This window comes from Castor canadensis, chromosome 1 (genome assembly GCF_047511655.1).
Source record: "Castor canadensis chromosome 1, mCasCan1.hap1v2, whole genome shotgun sequence".
Lineage (NCBI taxonomy): Eukaryota > Metazoa > Chordata > Mammalia > Rodentia > Castoridae > Castor > Castor canadensis.
Genome location: NC_133386.1, coordinates 144,184,663 through 144,201,026, shown reverse-complemented (window position 1 = coordinate 144,201,026; position 16,364 = coordinate 144,184,663). Strand labels below are relative to the sequence as shown.

Sequence of the window (16,364 nt, the reverse complement as noted above, 5' to 3'; positions counted from 1 at the left end):
GTGGCTACACTCGATGGTTTTCTGCGCCGCGCACGCCGCTCTAGCCTCTGCTGGTTTCTACTCTTTGGTTCCCGGCTCAGTCCTTGCAAGTCTGAGAACTCCAGCGAGACGCGCGCTGCACGTGGAGAGGAGCGTGTACTCCGAGACCCTCCCTCGCGACCCGCATGTTCGAGGAGCCTGAGTGGGCCGAGGCGGCCCCAGTAGCCGTGGGCGTCGAGCTCTTGACCTCACGGCCTCGGCCGACAGCAGCCCCGCAAGTCAAGGTGAGTGGCCCTGTACTGGCGTTGTTTACTGTATAAATGAGGTCGCGAATCAGACCCTGGTGCGTCCCGGCTCTGGGGCAGGCCTTATGTGTATACTGGGGTGAGAGCCACCTGCGACATTATGCGGGGGCGAGTCCTGATCTGAAGATCCGGGAGCTTCCGAAAGAAAATGACGTTGAAGTTGAAATAGTTGGTGAGTACAAGTTGATGCGAAGAGAGTTCCTGAGACAGGAAAATGTGCAGTGGCCCCTGTGCAAGAGAAAACACATCCCATTGGAGTCTCATACTGAAAAGTGATGGTGGACTTGAGCACAGAGTAAAATGAAAGAGGTTGCTGTTGATGGTGAAGAGGTAAATTAAAAGTTTTTCTTATACCGAGGACAGAAGTCTCTCTTCCTGTTTCCTTCTCTACTTCCCTGTATGCTGGAGATCGAATCTGTGGCTTCAGGCATGTTAGTCAAGCATTCTCCCACCTTGCTATACACCCAGGAGGAAAAGGTTATTGATTTCAATGTGGAGCATAGACTAGACAGATTAACAGTGAACCTCCAAGGTAAATTGCTGGCCTAGGACTATCTAGTAGAACTTCAACGCAGAATTAGTCTCCCAAACAATAGACCTTTTCCTTTGAGCCCCAGAAGATGTGAGAACTCCTACACATCATCAGGCTTTTCCTACCCTTCACTCAGCCTCCAGAATGGATTTAACCCACTTTATTTTCTTCTTTTTATCCCCAGAGCCCACCATGCTGATCCAGGCCAGTGGGCTGTGTGCAGCTTTTCCCTTCAGGTTCAGAAATTCTTTCCCTCCTCTGCTCAGGAATCCTCTCTACCTCTTATAGAAAGGTATCAGCTGCAGAGAAAAGACTGAAATTAAAATCCAGAATTCCTGATCTCATCTTGGTCCTTTTGCTTGTGGTCTTACCACATTCCTCTGGGGAACTTTAATTTTCAGTCATTTATACACTGAATAAAATAGGGTGGGTGATTTTTCTGCTTCAGTCTTCCAAAGGTTGGGATGGCAACATGAAAGTTCTTTCTGGTCTGGCAAGCTTACAGCAAGCTAATTAAATTGACTGGGAAGAAGCTGCGAGTATCTGAACCAGGTCCCCATCTTCCTTATTCTCCAGGCCTCATCCATTCTCCTTGCCCCTCCTCTCATCCCTTGTTTCCTCCAGGGCCGCAAGCGCCGCCAGCTCTTGGCCACATTACGGGCCCTAGAAGCAGCATGTCTTTCCCAACAACTCCCCAGCCTACCTGGCAGTGACTCTGAAGAGGAGGAGGAAGTAGAAAAAAAGAAGAAACGCCCCTCAAAAGTCACATTTTCCAGTGCCTCTGCTGAAGTCAGGGAGAAATGGAAGAAGAAAAGTCAAAAACAGGGTCCATCTCACAGTGACTCCGAGGACAAGGAAGGGGAAAGAAAGAAATACTGCAAACAAGCTCTTCTTGGCAGTGACTATGCTGAAGATGAGAAAAGAAAGAGGAAATGCCAGAAAAAGGCTCCTCCAAACCCAACCCAGCACTTGGACCATGCTGACCAAGCAGGTACCACCAAATGCCTATATGTGGATTGTGTATGTGGCGGGGGAGGGCGGCGGGGGGGAGTATGAGCTGATTGTACATACAACAGAGATTACCTGCCACTATTAGGATTGGCGCTAGAGGCCACAGTCTGTCTCAAGGACAAGGGTATGGCCAGGTCGACTTGCCAAGCCTCTGAATTTAGGGGATCTTGCCTCAAATAGCACTATTCTACCTTCTTCCCTATAGGTCATGAAGCCTGGAAGAACAGTGGTACAAATGATCCACCCAAGCCAAGCCCAGGGTCCACTTCCCCTACAACTCCCCATACCTTAAGTCGCAAGCAATGGCGGAACCGGCAGAAGAACAAGCGGAGACACAAGAACAAATTTCGGCCACCTCATACCTCAGACCAGGTTCCTGTAGAGACCAAAACAGAGGAGACAGAGATGCCTCCTGCCCTGAGGTCAGACAGCCATGAGGCTCGTGCTGGGGCCCTGCGAGCCCGCATGACACAGCGGCTAGATGGAGCCCGATTTCGCTACCTCAATGAACAGCTGTACTCAGGGACCAGCAGCGCTGCACAACGCCTCTTTCAGGAAGACCCTGAAGCTTTTCTCCTCTATCATCAGGGCTTCCAGAAGCAAATGAAGAAGTGGCCACTGCAGCCAGTAGACCAAATTGCCAGGGATCTTCGCCGGAGGTGATGGGGTGGGGGTGGGGCGGGACACTGTAAGAAGCGATGTGGGTCATTCAGTAGGTCAGACCAGACCAGTGTGTGACCCTTTCCATTCCACTCCCAGGCCCGCATCTTTGGTGGTGGCTGACTTTGGCTGTGGGGATTGCCGCCTAGCTTCAAGTATTCGGAATCCTGTACACTGCTTTGACTTGGCCTCTCTGGATCCCAGGGTCACTGTATGTGACATGGCCCAGGTAAACTCCTTTATGTAGCTAGCCTGTGCTCTCCCTAAACCCTTCCTCCCTCCTTCTCTCTTCCTTATTCTGGTATCTAGTTCTAGTATTCAGTGCTGAATTTCTCCTTCCAATCTGTGTGCTCCATTCAACACTCTCCACAGGTGCCTCTGGAAGATAAGTCTGTGGATGTGGCTGTGTTTTGCCTTTCTCTGATGGGGACCAATATCAGGGACTTCCTACAGGAGGCAAATCGAGTACTCAAGCCAGGGTAAGAGCCTTCAGGATACAGAGGCACGTATATGTGTGTATATGCATCTGTGTACTTATACAGAACTTCATACTTTTCTTAGGGGTCTCCTGAAGTTGGCTGAGGTCAGTAGCCGTTTTGGGGATGTTCGGACCTTTCTGAGGGCTGTGACCAAGCTGGGCTTCAAGGTCATCTCCAAGGTGAATGCCCCCAAAAATCTGTCCCTATTTTTGTCTCATGTGTATCTCTTTCATAATAATGGTATTCAGAGCCAGGCTGGTGGCTGACCTATAATTAGTAAGGAAGATTGTGGTTCAAAGCCAGCCTGGGCAAATAGTTCTTGAAACCCTGTCTCAAAAATACCCAACACAAAAAAGGGCTGGTAGAGTGGCTTAAGTGGTAGAGTACCTGCTTTGCAAGCTTGAGGTCCTGAGTTCAAACCCCAGCACCACAAAAAAAAGAAAGATAATGGTTTCAGGAAGGGGGGCTATAGGCACAGGAATAGGCTCATTTTGTTCCCCAAAGGCACAACTCTGGAGGGATTTCTGGGAAGCTTTCTGAGCATGAAAGGGATACGCAGGAAGGTGTTTTGAGGAACTGGGGTGAAGATTTGGAGCTCATTGAGTCTTTTTTGTCTTTAGGACTTGACCAACAGTCACTTCTTCTTGTTTGATTTTGAAAAGACTGGGCCTCCACAGATAGGGCCCAAGGCTCAGCTCTCAGGCCTGAAACTTCATCCATGTCTCTACAAGCGCAGGTGACCTCTGGAGACCCTCTGAAAGGAGAGGCAGTGCTCAGACTCCAGGCTCAGAACTCTGAAGACTGTATCCAGCCAGGCTGTTAGCCAGGACTTGGTACTACCGTCGCTCTGTCCTAAGAACAAAGTGTGATAAAATCTCTGGCTCAGCTCTGCTCTAATGAAGTCTTCTTGGTTACAAGAAGCACAAAGTCACTTGGGCAAGTTAAAGAATAAGGAGTACATTGTGAGAAGACAGGCATATCTGGGCATCATGGATCACCTTAGGTGTCATGAAATCTGGATGATTTGGAATTAAAGGATCTCTGGGTTTAGCTCTACTTTCCATCTCAGAAGGCAAATGTACTTTTTGTCCTGGCCCCTCCACTGTGCTCTCTTCTGACCTATACTGACCAGCCTGTGCTCATTTATAGATTCTGTTCCTTCAGCTTCAGTTTGTTTAAGCTTTTCAGACTATAGTCAGGCAGCTCTTGCTTTCTGGCAGTTCCAATCCTGGCCTGCCACTTAGACATAGGAGTCATTTAATTTTTGAATATCCCATTCCACAGTTGGAAAATGGTAAAATTCTAATCTTATAGCATTGTTCTGTGGGTTAATTGAAGAAAAATATAGCCAGGGTTGGCAACATAAGAAGTGATGAATAAAAAGTTGTGGCTGGTATGTGTTCTAAACTTTATTGTCCTTTGAAGACTGTCCCTGGATCAGGTTGAAGTTTGAAGGGAAAAGTAGATTGAGAGAAACTCTAGGAGAGTTCTGAATAGGCCTTTCAACAGGCTTATTTCATGAGACAGAGCTATCCTTGAAGGGAGGTAGTGAGTGAGCTGGGTTGCTGTTCATAAACTACAACTGGTTGCTGCCATGTTGGGGTGGGAGATTGGCCGCTCATTGGCATAAGGGTCTGTCTGTTGTTTCTGCCTTGCAGTAGGCCTAGATCAGCATGTCTTGGGAAAGCTATAGGCAAGGAAGATGAGCTAGGATGGCACATACTAGGTCTTGTTTAGAAAGTATCTGCCATGGACGCAGTTGTAAAGATACAGCCTCTTCTACCTATTCACAAGAACAAGACCTGAGAAAACACACTAAAAGACATAGGTTCGGGAGCCCTCAGCCAGTTGGATGTTTCCAAAAAGGAGGTTTTGAAATAGGCTGTAGGTCAGAGAGCATGTTGGGAGACTGGGCTGTGAGCCATTCAGCTATGCATTGCCTTTGCATGTGCTGTTTCTTGCTATTGAATAATTGTCTGACTAGCAAAGTTTATCTTCCCAAACAGCTGAGTTGTTTTGTATTCCCTCATTGCCAAAGCAGAATTAGTTCTTCATATTCTGTGTTCTCAAAGTACTATGTAAAAGTGCTCTTTTCACTTGTAAATACTATGTTGTGCAATAGACTGCAGAATTCTTGAGCCTTATTTTATCTCTATTACCTAAGCTTATCATCAGTGCACTTGTTTACCTTGGGAGGGCTAAGGAATAACAAGGTCCACTTGAGTGGAATTGATAAGAGTAAGAGTGTTGCAGAAACCTAGGTTTGGGGGCATAAGATGAAGGTGCTGTGGACTAGTAATGGAAGCAAGCAGTCAGGAGAATTTCATCAGGTGGGATATTGAGAGTAGTTAAGAGAAAGGAATCAGTCCCAGGTTTCTGGCTTGAAATACTGGATGGGTTGGTAATGCTACTCAGAATGTTGGATTTTTAGGTGCTTGTTAGATGATTGTTTGGACAAGCTGGGGGCAATGGCACACATCTATAGTCCCAGCTCCCGACAGGCTGAGGTAGGAAATCATTTGAGCCCCAGAATTCAAGACCTGTTTGGACAATATTGTGAGATTCCCATCTCAAAAAGGGAGGGGTGGGAGGGAAGGAAGGAGGAGGGAGGGAGAAGAGAAAGGAAAGAAGGGAAGAGGGAGGGAGGAATTAATTTTTTTTAAAATATGGGACATACATGACATGTGTGCTAGGGATTTGGGGATTTAACCTAGAGGTGGTAATTAAAGCCATGGGAATAGATAAGATATGCAGGGTAAGATAATGAGATGAGAGAATGGTTCTTAATAGTACTCTGGGCAGCATTTAATGGAGAGGCAAAGGAACATGAATCAGTAAAGGTAACAGAAGATGAAAGGGTCGGGCTATAAATAGAGGAGTAAAACCAGAAGAGTGACTTTTTTTTTAAATATCTGAGGGTTAGTCACATTGTCAACTATTAGATGCTAGTGAGAGATGTATTAAAATGAGAGAGAAGTCAGATAGCAGTGGGGTGAGTAATGTTGAGGGTCTGTTTGAATTTATAGGGATATTTATTCATGAATTTAGTTATGCTAATCAACTCAATGATGTGGTTATCCCTACTTACTCAGGAATCTCATATAACTGAAAGAGGTGAGTTTTGAGGGATCATCCAGAGTTCATGTCATGCAGATGAAATTAAAGGATGGAAAGTGAAGGGGTTTTAGGCTATCAACATGTAAATGATAAGTTTTGCTGGATCATGAAGTTTTGTTGAGTAATAGGACAGTGAAGTTAGGATTACTTTGTCATATAGGAGTAATTGAACAAAAGGCCTGGGAGAATGGGAGGTTGTCATCAGAAATTGGAATGCTGGCATTATTAATTTTGGAAGCAGAGCAACTCCAAGTAGTGGTATAGTGTAACAAGGGTGAGTGCCTGAGAAACATGCAAGAGAGGTTGCCTGGAGACTGGTAAATGAACTAAGGGTTCAGGTATTGTGAAGGAAGGGGTTGTCTGCATATATTTTGTTCTCCAGGATGATGGAAGAAGTTGGCAGTGAAATGGGTACCAACTTCTTGAGAGAAGAGGAGTATCTAGAGATCTGTAGACAAAGGAAGGGAGAACAGGATGGTACGTGTTTCAAAAGAGCAGAGGTTTACATACTTACTAGAAAGACTTCCATGTTAGGGGTGATAGGAGGCTAGTGAGTAAAGCTGGTTGCTAGCTAACTAATAAAATGCCCTGACAGTCCTCTCCAGCCTGTCAGGTTCATGGGAAGACTGTTGCTGCAGCACCACGTGAGGCAGGAACTTCCTGGGTTCTACTTTCCTCCCTCTTCTGCTTCCCTCCATTTTAATTTGGATTCTCTTTTTGCCTGTTCTGGTTCTAACCACCTGAGTAAACATCTGGAATGTGGATCTGATTCACATTCCAGGCTCTCTGTACCTCAACCCAGTACCCACTAGTGGTCCCCATCAGTAACCTTGATTCCAAAAGCAGGACTTGTCCAAACCTGATCTTATTCTGTCCTGCTCCATCATCAGTTTCAGGACAAACTTGTTCAAGCTCATGCCTGGGCTTCTGACTAGTCTGGAGAGCCTGGACTAGAGAACAGTGTTATTTCCTTAAGAAACAACAATATGCTGCCATAAGGAATAGGAGACCTGTGTGGCTAGTACACATTAAAGGATAGATAGGAGTAATGGAAGTAAATGAGAGTAGAAGGGGTTAACTGTGGAAGACAGTAACTCTCACTCTGTAGAGTGCATTAGAATCACCTGCAAGGTGTTTTTTAATGCAGCTTTCTCAGTTCTCTCCCAGAAGTTTCTGGTTCAGAAGATCAGAATAGGGCCCCAGAAGTTCTCTGGTTACTCTGATTTTTTTTTTTTAATTGAAGCAGAAAACAAAAATCTGTTGAGAGTGAGAATGAGGAGAGGGTTTTGAGGAGAGGAAAATGTGAATATCATTTCTAGGAGAGTGAAAGAGGGAAAGAATGAACTAGGGAAATACAGTATAAGAGCTGGCAATAGTCTTTACACACTAGAAGTTCGTCATAAGTAAAGAGGATGGGATAGGAAGAGAGTGGTGTAAGATTGCTTCACAGAGAGCTTGTTTCTTCAGTGTGTAGTTGGTCTGTCTGAACCCCACCCCTCTTCTTTTGGGGAGGGAAAGCAGGTTTCAGCCTTCTTACCTCAAGTCCAGTTGAGGATTCCATTGGGACTATTTGGGAAGCATGAGGTATTTATTCCTTCAGCAGAGGAATGATGAACCTGGAGTCTGAGTCCTGCCCTGGAAATGTATAGGGCAAGCAAAAGACCTACTGTTTCAGTGGTGGAGCAAGGAAGTGCTGCTGCTTCGGCATTGGCCTGCATTCCCAGAATTTGCCCTTGCGAGCAGTGCATGAATTTATCTTCTGTGCATGAATTTATCTTCTCTTGCAGGAGAGAAATATTGGGTGGTTTGGGGTCCTGTCCAATAGGACCATTTTGAAAATGCATAGATATTCAGCACAAAGAAGCAAGGAGCATTTCATGTGGGCTGAGGAGGCAGTTTCAGGGGACCACCCAGAATTGTGCTGCATTCTCCAGGGTCTCCAGGGACAGCAGGGATTCCTTCTTTAAATATCTGCAGACCCAAAGGGCACAGAACCACCCAGTCAAGCCAGACTGTCCTATCCTCTTGTCTCTCCTTCTCAGCACTTGGATCCAGAATATTAGCATCAAGAAGATGGAGAGGAGATATGAAGAGCAAGGAACACTTCTTCCACTCCCCAGAGCAGGCTTGACTTAGGTGAGGCAGAGCTAGGAAAGAAAAAGACTTAAAGCCACTACAGGTGCAGGTTACTTGTTGTTATACAGAATTAGACTTAATCTAATTTCTTGAGATTGTATTTGTCCCTTAAACTGATCATAGGACTCTGCTAACTAATCACAGGCTTGCTGCAGCTTTTCTTTGCAGCAGGGAAAGAGTAACCCCCAATGAGTAAACTTTGCAGTGCTGGTAAGAGACAAGAATGAAGTTGGGTTTGAATATCAGTCTATGTTTCATGGTTATTCAACATCCCTTTTAGAGGTCTCCAAGTAGAGTTCTTGCTTCTGCAGTTACTGTTTTTGTTCATGTAAAATAGTTCTAAGAGAACACAGTTCCAAAAGAAACAACACAGTTCAGCTCCACACACTCACCAGTTACGTAATTTCACAAAGCCCTCTGCAGCTTTTTGCTGATGGAGACTAGTAATCAGAGCCTTTCATTTCCAGGTCATCCTCCTTTCCGGGTGATTTCTCAGACCAGTCACCTGTTTCTAGGACATTTGACTACTGCAGTAATTAACTTACTGATCTAATTGTTTCTGTTCCCCAGAGCAATTCATTTTCCATGCAGCCAAGTAATCTTTTTAAAATGTAAATCATTTTATGTGACTTCTCTGGCAAAATCCTTGGCTGGATTCTCATTGCCCAAGAACAAAAGACAGACTCCTTCCCAGGTCCTATGTGAGCTTGCCTAGGCCTTGTTTTCCAACTGTACCTGAACCCATTCCTCCCCAATCTCAGAACTCTGGCCACATAGGCTTTCTATTCATCCCTCATGCTTTCCAAGTCATTTCTACCTCATGATCTTTACACATGCTGCTGTGTCCCTAGAATACTCTTTCCTTGATAAGTACTTTTTTCTTCTAAATCTCCACACCAATATTTCTATTTTTTTTCTGTGGAAAAACTTGCTAGATGCTCACCAAAATGTCCTTTTTTTTCTCAGCTGGCAGAAGTCCTCTTTCTGGACACATAGGTATGTATGTGTCTTCTTTCTGGACACATGCATGTAGGCTGGACTGGGTGAGTAGTTCTCAACAATAGAAAGTAAGAAGTGATGTATCAATACCAGACCAAGACAGCTAAAGGGTAGATGAGTCTTTTCCTTATTCTCCAACTCCCTCCTCTACCTACCAAGGTGACCTTGAAGCATAGATTTTGATACAGCATAGAAGTTTGGATACCTGAGTCAGTACTTGGAGAACTGCTTGACCAAAAACATCCACACTGGACTTTAAACCAGAACTAAGCCTTCGTTGTATTAAGCTAATGAGTTTTGGGAGTGTTAAAGCATTTATATTATGTACCTTGGACATACCTTCTATGGACATCTATCCATCTTATTGTTAACCACAGAACCCTCTTTGTTTTCTTTAGTTCAGGGGTTTTTCAACTTCTAATTATCTTACTATGTACCAGTCCTCACTTTCTACTTGGCCCATGAATTTAAAATTGGAGAAAAAAATACTCATCAGAAAATTGAAATACTCATTTATGTTATTTGATTGTGACCAAAAAACTTACTAAACAGACTCAGAAAAAAATTTATAACAAGAATGTTAGGAATGAGGTCTCTGTGATTTACTTGGTTTCTTATTTCACATGGTTACATGATATGGTGTTATTTGTTTTGTTTTTTAGTGGGACTGGGGTTTGAACTCAGGGCTTCAAGCTTGCAAAACACTCTACTGCTTGATCCACACCTTCAGTCCATTTTTCTCAGGTTATTTTGGAGCTGGGTTCTTACAGACTTTGCCTGAATTAGCTTCAAACCGTGATCCCCCCATTCCTCCCAAGCAGCTAAGATTACAGGCCACCAGCACCCAGCACAAGGTGTGTTCTTGATTAAGCAGGGACATTCTCCTCATTAGACTTCTTGGGAGTTTTGCTGATTGCCACAGCCCCTATCTTTTTGGCTTTACTTCAAGGGTCTTTCCATATTGGTGTAATATGTTCTTTTACGCCCTATACAATGACTGAGACAAACTAAAATATTAGCATTTTAAATATGTTTTTCCCCACCTCTGCCCACATTTCAGCAACCCATCAACAACTATCAGCAACCTTCAAAACTCCAGCTCAATGGAATAGGGGTGGGGGTAGGGAATGGGTAGCACATGGTTTGTTTCACTCATTCTGTACATCTTTGGTCTGTTCTAGGATTGGGATGGGGGAGAGCATGTAGAGAAAGAAAGATTAGAATTGTATGACTAATGGACCACCAGTGTGTTCCACTAAGACAAGCATTTATACACTGACTTGTGCGAAGTGTTGGGGTTTGTGGAGCTCCCCATGGGAACTTGTGCATTAACTGTCGTTGGTTGGCTTCTCTTAATACATAGCCCACACTGCCTTTCACCTCCTTAGGTCTAACCTATCCACAGCCACCTAAAGTGCTTTACCTAGCAGACAGCCCTCCTGGGAAAGGTTCCAACACACCCTCGAAACTGGTTAGCTTTAAAAAAATTTTTTTAAAAGACTGGTTACCTTTCAAGGAGCCCAAGGGAAACTCATGCATATTTATCCTGCCAGACAGTAGAAGTGCAGCCCAGCCAGAAGCTGACACTTCTCTCCTTGCACTGATGAGAAGTACCAGTTTTATGTTTATATGGCTCCAAATCAGTTCCTTTTATTCTCCTCAAGTTTCATTTGTTTATGTCCTTAGGTGCATATATATCTTTGGCAAAAATATGGTGTTTTGGTATAGATATATTATGACAGAGACCAGTATCCCTCCTACCTGTTTTCTTCCTGGGAAGTCAGTTGGACTATATTTCCCAGCTTGCCTTATAGTTAAATGTGGGCATGTGATTAAGTCTAGCCAGTGGGATGGTAATGAAAGTGTACTATCTCCAGACTTGGATCTTCAAATTTTCCTATGCGTAGTTCCCCATATTACTTCCATGTGGGCCAACTTGATGCATTTGAGCATGTAACCTTGAAAGCTAAAAGGTAGAAGGTGCCTAGATCCCTGAGCATCACTTAGAGAAATCACCCACCAGTTAGGAACATCTGGTTTGGACTTCACTTGAGTGAGAAAAATAAGTTTCTAAATTTTCAAGCCATATATACTTGGGGGTTTGCTGTTACAGAAACTAGCAATATTCCCCCCTCCCCACTCCCATCAGTGCTGGGGATCAAACTCATGGCATTGTGCCTGCTAGGCAGGTACTCTACCACTGAGCTATATCCATATCCCTTCGCCTTTTGAGACAAGGTCTTGCTATGTAGCCTAGGCTGACTTACAACTCAAAATTCTGCTCTGTCTTCCGTGTGCTGGAATTACAAGTGTGGGCTACCACGTCTGACTTTCCCCCGACTTGGTTTAGGGGATTGAATCCAAGGCTCATCTTTTTTATTTTTAATTTCTTATAATTGAAGTAAACAACACCAATAGAGAAAAATTATGCAGAACAAAAAGGGTTTGCCCATTTATGACATCCACCGATAGTAACCACCATGGAGATTTAAGGAGAAGACTCTTAGCAATCAAAGCCTCTTTTATACCCTTCTCAAAGACAAGCAACTTTAGGCTGGCAGAATGACTCAAGTGGTAGATTTCTGCCTAGCAAGCATGAGGCCCTGAGTTCAAACCCCAATGCTGCCAAAAAAAAAAAAAAATACCAAACATAAGCAACTTTCTCTTGACCCCACAAAGTTACCACCATCCTGACTCAATGACATTATTTCCTTTATAGTCTTTCCAATTCAACACCCATACTTAGTGTTTTCATGTTTCTAGCTTTTTCCAATCCTGCACTAGGTTTATTGGATCCATCCATGTTGTCAAGTGCAGCTATAGTTCATTCATTTTTATTACTAGAGAATAGTTCATTCTGTGAATAGCCACAATTTATTGATTTCTTCAACTGTTGATGTACATATGAGTTGTATCAATTGGAATGGCCTGGATCCCCTTTGAGGAAATAAAACTCTGAAATATTAGAGACTTAAGCCAACACAACTAGCACTGTAGTTTGGGAGGGACTCTGCACATACTCATTCAGGGACCAAAGTAATAGAAATACGTGCTTCCATAGTTACTGAGGCAAGAAAAGGGAACAAGGCAGAACAGCTCCTGGCGCCAAAAGCTTCCACCTAGGAGTGACAGAAGTCATTTCTGCTCCTATGTAATTGACCAAAACAGTCTCCCTGACAGATACAGCTCCATAGATGGTAAGAAAGTACATTCCTACCATGTACCAGAAGGAAGAGAAACAGGAGATCTGTGAACTGCCTAATGACTACCACACATGATTTCTGTTTTGTGGTTTGTACAAATAATGCTGCTGTGAACAATTTTTAAAATGCCTCACCTTTATGTGTATACAGTCCTGTTGGAAATATAAATAACTACAAGTACAGTTGCTTGGTCATAAGTATGTATTCTCAATTTTAGTAAATAATGCCAAGCTGCTTGCAAAGTTTGAAATTTTTACTACTTTTACCAGGGATATGAGATTTCATTTAATCCATATGTTATCACCCACTAGTTCATATGTTGATGGCTAGGTCCCAAACGGCAGGTACGATTTTGGGAATTTGTGGAAACTTTAAGAGGTGGGACCTAGCTGCAGGAAATAGGTCACTAGGTTGTGCCTTTGAAGGGCACATCTTATCTCCAGCCCCTTCCTCTGTCCCTCTTTGCTTCCTGGCTGCCATGAAGTGAGCAATTTTGCTCCACCATATGCTCGCTGCCATGATGTTTAGCTTTGTCTCAGTCCCACAGCAGTGGAACCACCAGCCATGGACTGAAGCCTCTGAAACTGAACCAGAATAAATTCTCCCTTAAATTCTCTCAGGTATTTGTCACAATGATGAAAAGAATAATAGAAAATTGGTGCCAGAGAAGTGTTGCTCTGAGTAATCTTGACCGTGTAGTTCATTAAACTTTTGGAATTGGTTTGTGGGAGGCATTTGAAAAGTTTGGAGATGCAGGATAGCGAAGCCCTAGGATGCTGTAAGCAGAGCTACTAGACAATTGTAGTTGGAGCTCAGAAGACCTAAATGCTGATAGGAATGTGGACTAGAGGTCATTCGTGTTACATTCCAACAAAGAACCTGTCTATATCTTATCATTGTCCTGAGACCTGTGTGAGGCTGAATTTAAGGGGGCACAGTAGTTAATATGGCAGAGGAAATTTCAAGGCAGCCCAGCATTTAACCCGTGGCATGGTTATGGTTAACTGCCAGATTTACAGTGAGAATTGGGAGCCAAAAGTGAGCAGAAAACTTTGGAAAACTTGCAGTTGCCCTCCCCTTAAAAAAGAAAAATATGTGTAAAGTTGGGACCAAGGAAAGTCTGGCTATGGAAAAGTGTAGTGCCTTTTTTGAAAAAGCCAAATATCTTGCATCAGAACAATAGGAAAGACACCTTGAAGGTATTCTGAGGAATTGGCCATAACCCATCTGTGGCAGGCTTGAGGATGTAAAGGTTTTAATTCCCTTGAAAGACTTTGCTTTGAGAAGAGAAATCTGGGCCCTCCTGCTCACAAAGGGACACCTAGGGTAGTGTTTCCCTATGTTCGGTCATCCAGGCACTCAGATGCTACAGCCATAGTCCAAATGAAGGACTGAGGGATGGACTGCAGGAGGTCCCAAAAGGTGATAAGTGACCAAGGAGCCACTTCTCGCTAGGAAACACCCGTTTGCATCTGAAAGGCATCTCCACCATCAGGCAATGCAAAAATAGGCTATAAAACCCCACTCCCCACCCTGACCCACAGGATCAACTGTTTCTGGGTCCCCCTGCATTCCTCAATATTCAGTTTTTCTCTTCTCTGCTCTACAAATAAAATCTTTACGACCTCTGCTGTTAGAGTCTGTCTGTGCTTTCATTCTCAGAGCAGGTTCAAGAACCCTGAGCACCTGAAATTCCTGCACATGTCATCCGTGCATCGTATTTGGCAACACACGAAGGGACCAGCCATCACCTAAGGTCAGTATAGGTTATGCCAAACTGGGAAAGGCTGCCTAGGAATGTGACCGTGAGTGTCCGGCACTCTGGTGGAGGCTATTTTTCAGGAGAGACCCACCACCACAGCCTAGCTATGGTGGAACTCTCAGGTCTTCTCTCTCAATCTCTCTCTCTCTCTCTCTCTCTCTCTCTCTCTCTCTCTCTCTCTCTCTCCCTCTTTCTCCTGTTAAGGAGGGTTTCTCCCTTGGGAAACTGAGGAAAAGCTCCAAGCCCACTACAGCTGTACGGCAGGCAATCTGAGGAAACTCGGATGCCAGACGGGATTATACCATACAGCCAATGCTATGTGGGTGGAACCCAACTTCAGTGCACTGAGGCTTTTTTTTTTTTTCTTTTTTCCTCTCCTTAAACACTAACTCTCTCTTTCAAGATCTGACCTGCTTAAGAGAAAGTCTGAAAACAGCTGGTGGAAAGGAAAGTTTGTCTTCAAGCCACAAAAGGTGTTCTGGCCAGGGCACTCCCTGGTGTCACCAAAAGGCTGGAGACTTCTGATCCGCTTGAGGCTCCAAAGGCAGCTAAGTCTTGGACCTCTCCAGCCATGTCTGCAGCAAACAATCAAATCTCTTAGGCTTCCTTCATGGTTTCCATGGCCCAAGAGTGGAGGTCACCTCTTGCTTCCAGTGCTCCAGTACTGCCTTTGGGCGGGATTGACCTGGGCAGCAGGGATGATCAATAATCCCTCATGCTTTGAGCCTGGAAACTCTTTTTCCCCAACCATCAGCCTCTCCTTCCCCTTTCCCAGGCAGTTCAGGATGAGTGTCCCCCTCCCCGCCACCCCCTCCCCCTCTTTGCTCTAAATAGCAGTGAGCTTCTTCAGGGAGTTTGGGAAAAATCCTTACAGGCACCAGAAAGTGCTAGTCTCCAATTTAGGCTTGACTGTCTTTGTTAAGCATCAGGTTAACTGGTTAAACAGGTTCTGCAGCCTGCCCTCAGGAAAAGAAGAAAAAAAAAAAAAAACAGTTAAAAGGCAAAAACCTCAGGTCTTCTCCATTTTTGCTCCTTACCAGAGCAAAAGCCTTCAGACATTCTCACTCTCTTTTCATAGAAAGCGTGTATGCCTCACAGACTAGGGGGACAAAAGTACTTCATCACGTGTCCCCATCCATGTCCCTACAGGGGTCCTCCTGGCCATGAAAGCCCTCCTGGTTACTTCGGTAGTTATTTTTTTTAAATTACAAGTGTTCAGCTGGTAGAGGAGAACTAGGCCTACCTGGGTCGCAGGGCAGACAAGTCAAAACAGATGAGAGATTGGACAAAGATCATCTTGGGGTGGGGGGGGGGCGTGGTGTGCACTTGAGATATCTGTAAATCCTCTAAGATTTTACCCACAAGTGGCATTGGAAGGAGCAAGGGAAAGAGGGACGCCCTCTCCCACTAGAGTTTCTCCTCACCTGGAGATGCCTAGATAAAAGGAGAAACCTCTGTAAAGGTGACCAATTTTCCCTTGTTTCCCTTTTTTTAGATGGGGAATCAAGGATCCAGGAAGGATTCCCCGCCCCCTTGCCTGCTTATTAAAATATTGGGAAGATCTTGATCCAGAAAGTCTTCAGCAAAAGTAACTCAAGTTTTACTGCACCCAGGCTTGGCGACAGTATCCTCTGGGAGATGAGGAAAGATGGCCAGAAGGAGGGAGCATTAATTATAATACCATTCTTCAATTAGATATGTTCTGTAAAAAGGACAGAAAGTGGACCAAAGTTCCATACATTCAACTGGTCTTTTTCCTAGATACCACCCAGAATGGCTAAACAAATGCAGGCTAGATACCCAGAGCATGGTAACCCTTTGCAAAAAGCCCCCAAACATCCTTGAACCAGCTACCTCACACTAGACGTCCTCCACAAGAATCAACCCCCTACAGTTAACTCCTGGAGGGGATAGAGCTCACATTCCTTTTAGAGTGAGTGAACTTAAAGAAATAAAAAAGGATTTAGGAAATTACACAGAAAACCCAGATCAGTTCATCCAGGCATTTAGAGAAGTCAGCCAAAACTTTGAACTGAGCTGGAAAGATGTAATGCTATTGCTATCTCAGACCCTCACTTCTCTGGAGAAACAGTGGGTTCTAGATCAGGCAGTCACAGCTGGAGACAATTATCACTTACACAAAAGCAGCCCTACAGGCCTGGCTCAGACTGGGCCCTCACA

General features: G+C 44.4%; 1 protein-coding gene across 3 annotated transcripts; it reads left to right on the top strand.

The window, feature by feature from the left end:
* Positions 1 to 2: 2 nt before the first annotated feature.
* Rrp8 (ribosomal RNA processing 8) lies at positions 3 to 16,364 on the top strand. Of its 3 annotated transcripts, XM_074084820.1 has the most exons (8): positions 3 to 263; positions 1,441 to 1,807; positions 2,033 to 2,486; positions 2,587 to 2,716; positions 2,860 to 2,966; positions 3,049 to 3,145; positions 14,084 to 14,177; positions 15,679 to 16,364. In XM_074084820.1, exons 1-7 carry the CDS (start codon positions 165 to 167, stop codon positions 14,174 to 14,176), a joined length of 1,347 nt encoding a protein of 448 aa, XP_073940921.1. In that variant the 5' UTR covers positions 3 to 164; the 3' UTR covers position 14,177; positions 15,679 to 16,364. The 3 variants fall into 3 exon arrangements, with proteins under 3 accessions (XP_073940921.1, XP_073940923.1, XP_020034909.1); XM_074084822.1 differs by lacking the exon at positions 15,679 to 16,364 and having other exon boundaries at positions 14,084 to 14,995; XM_020179320.2 differs by lacking the exons at positions 14,084 to 14,177; positions 15,679 to 16,364 and adding an exon at positions 3,587 to 4,360.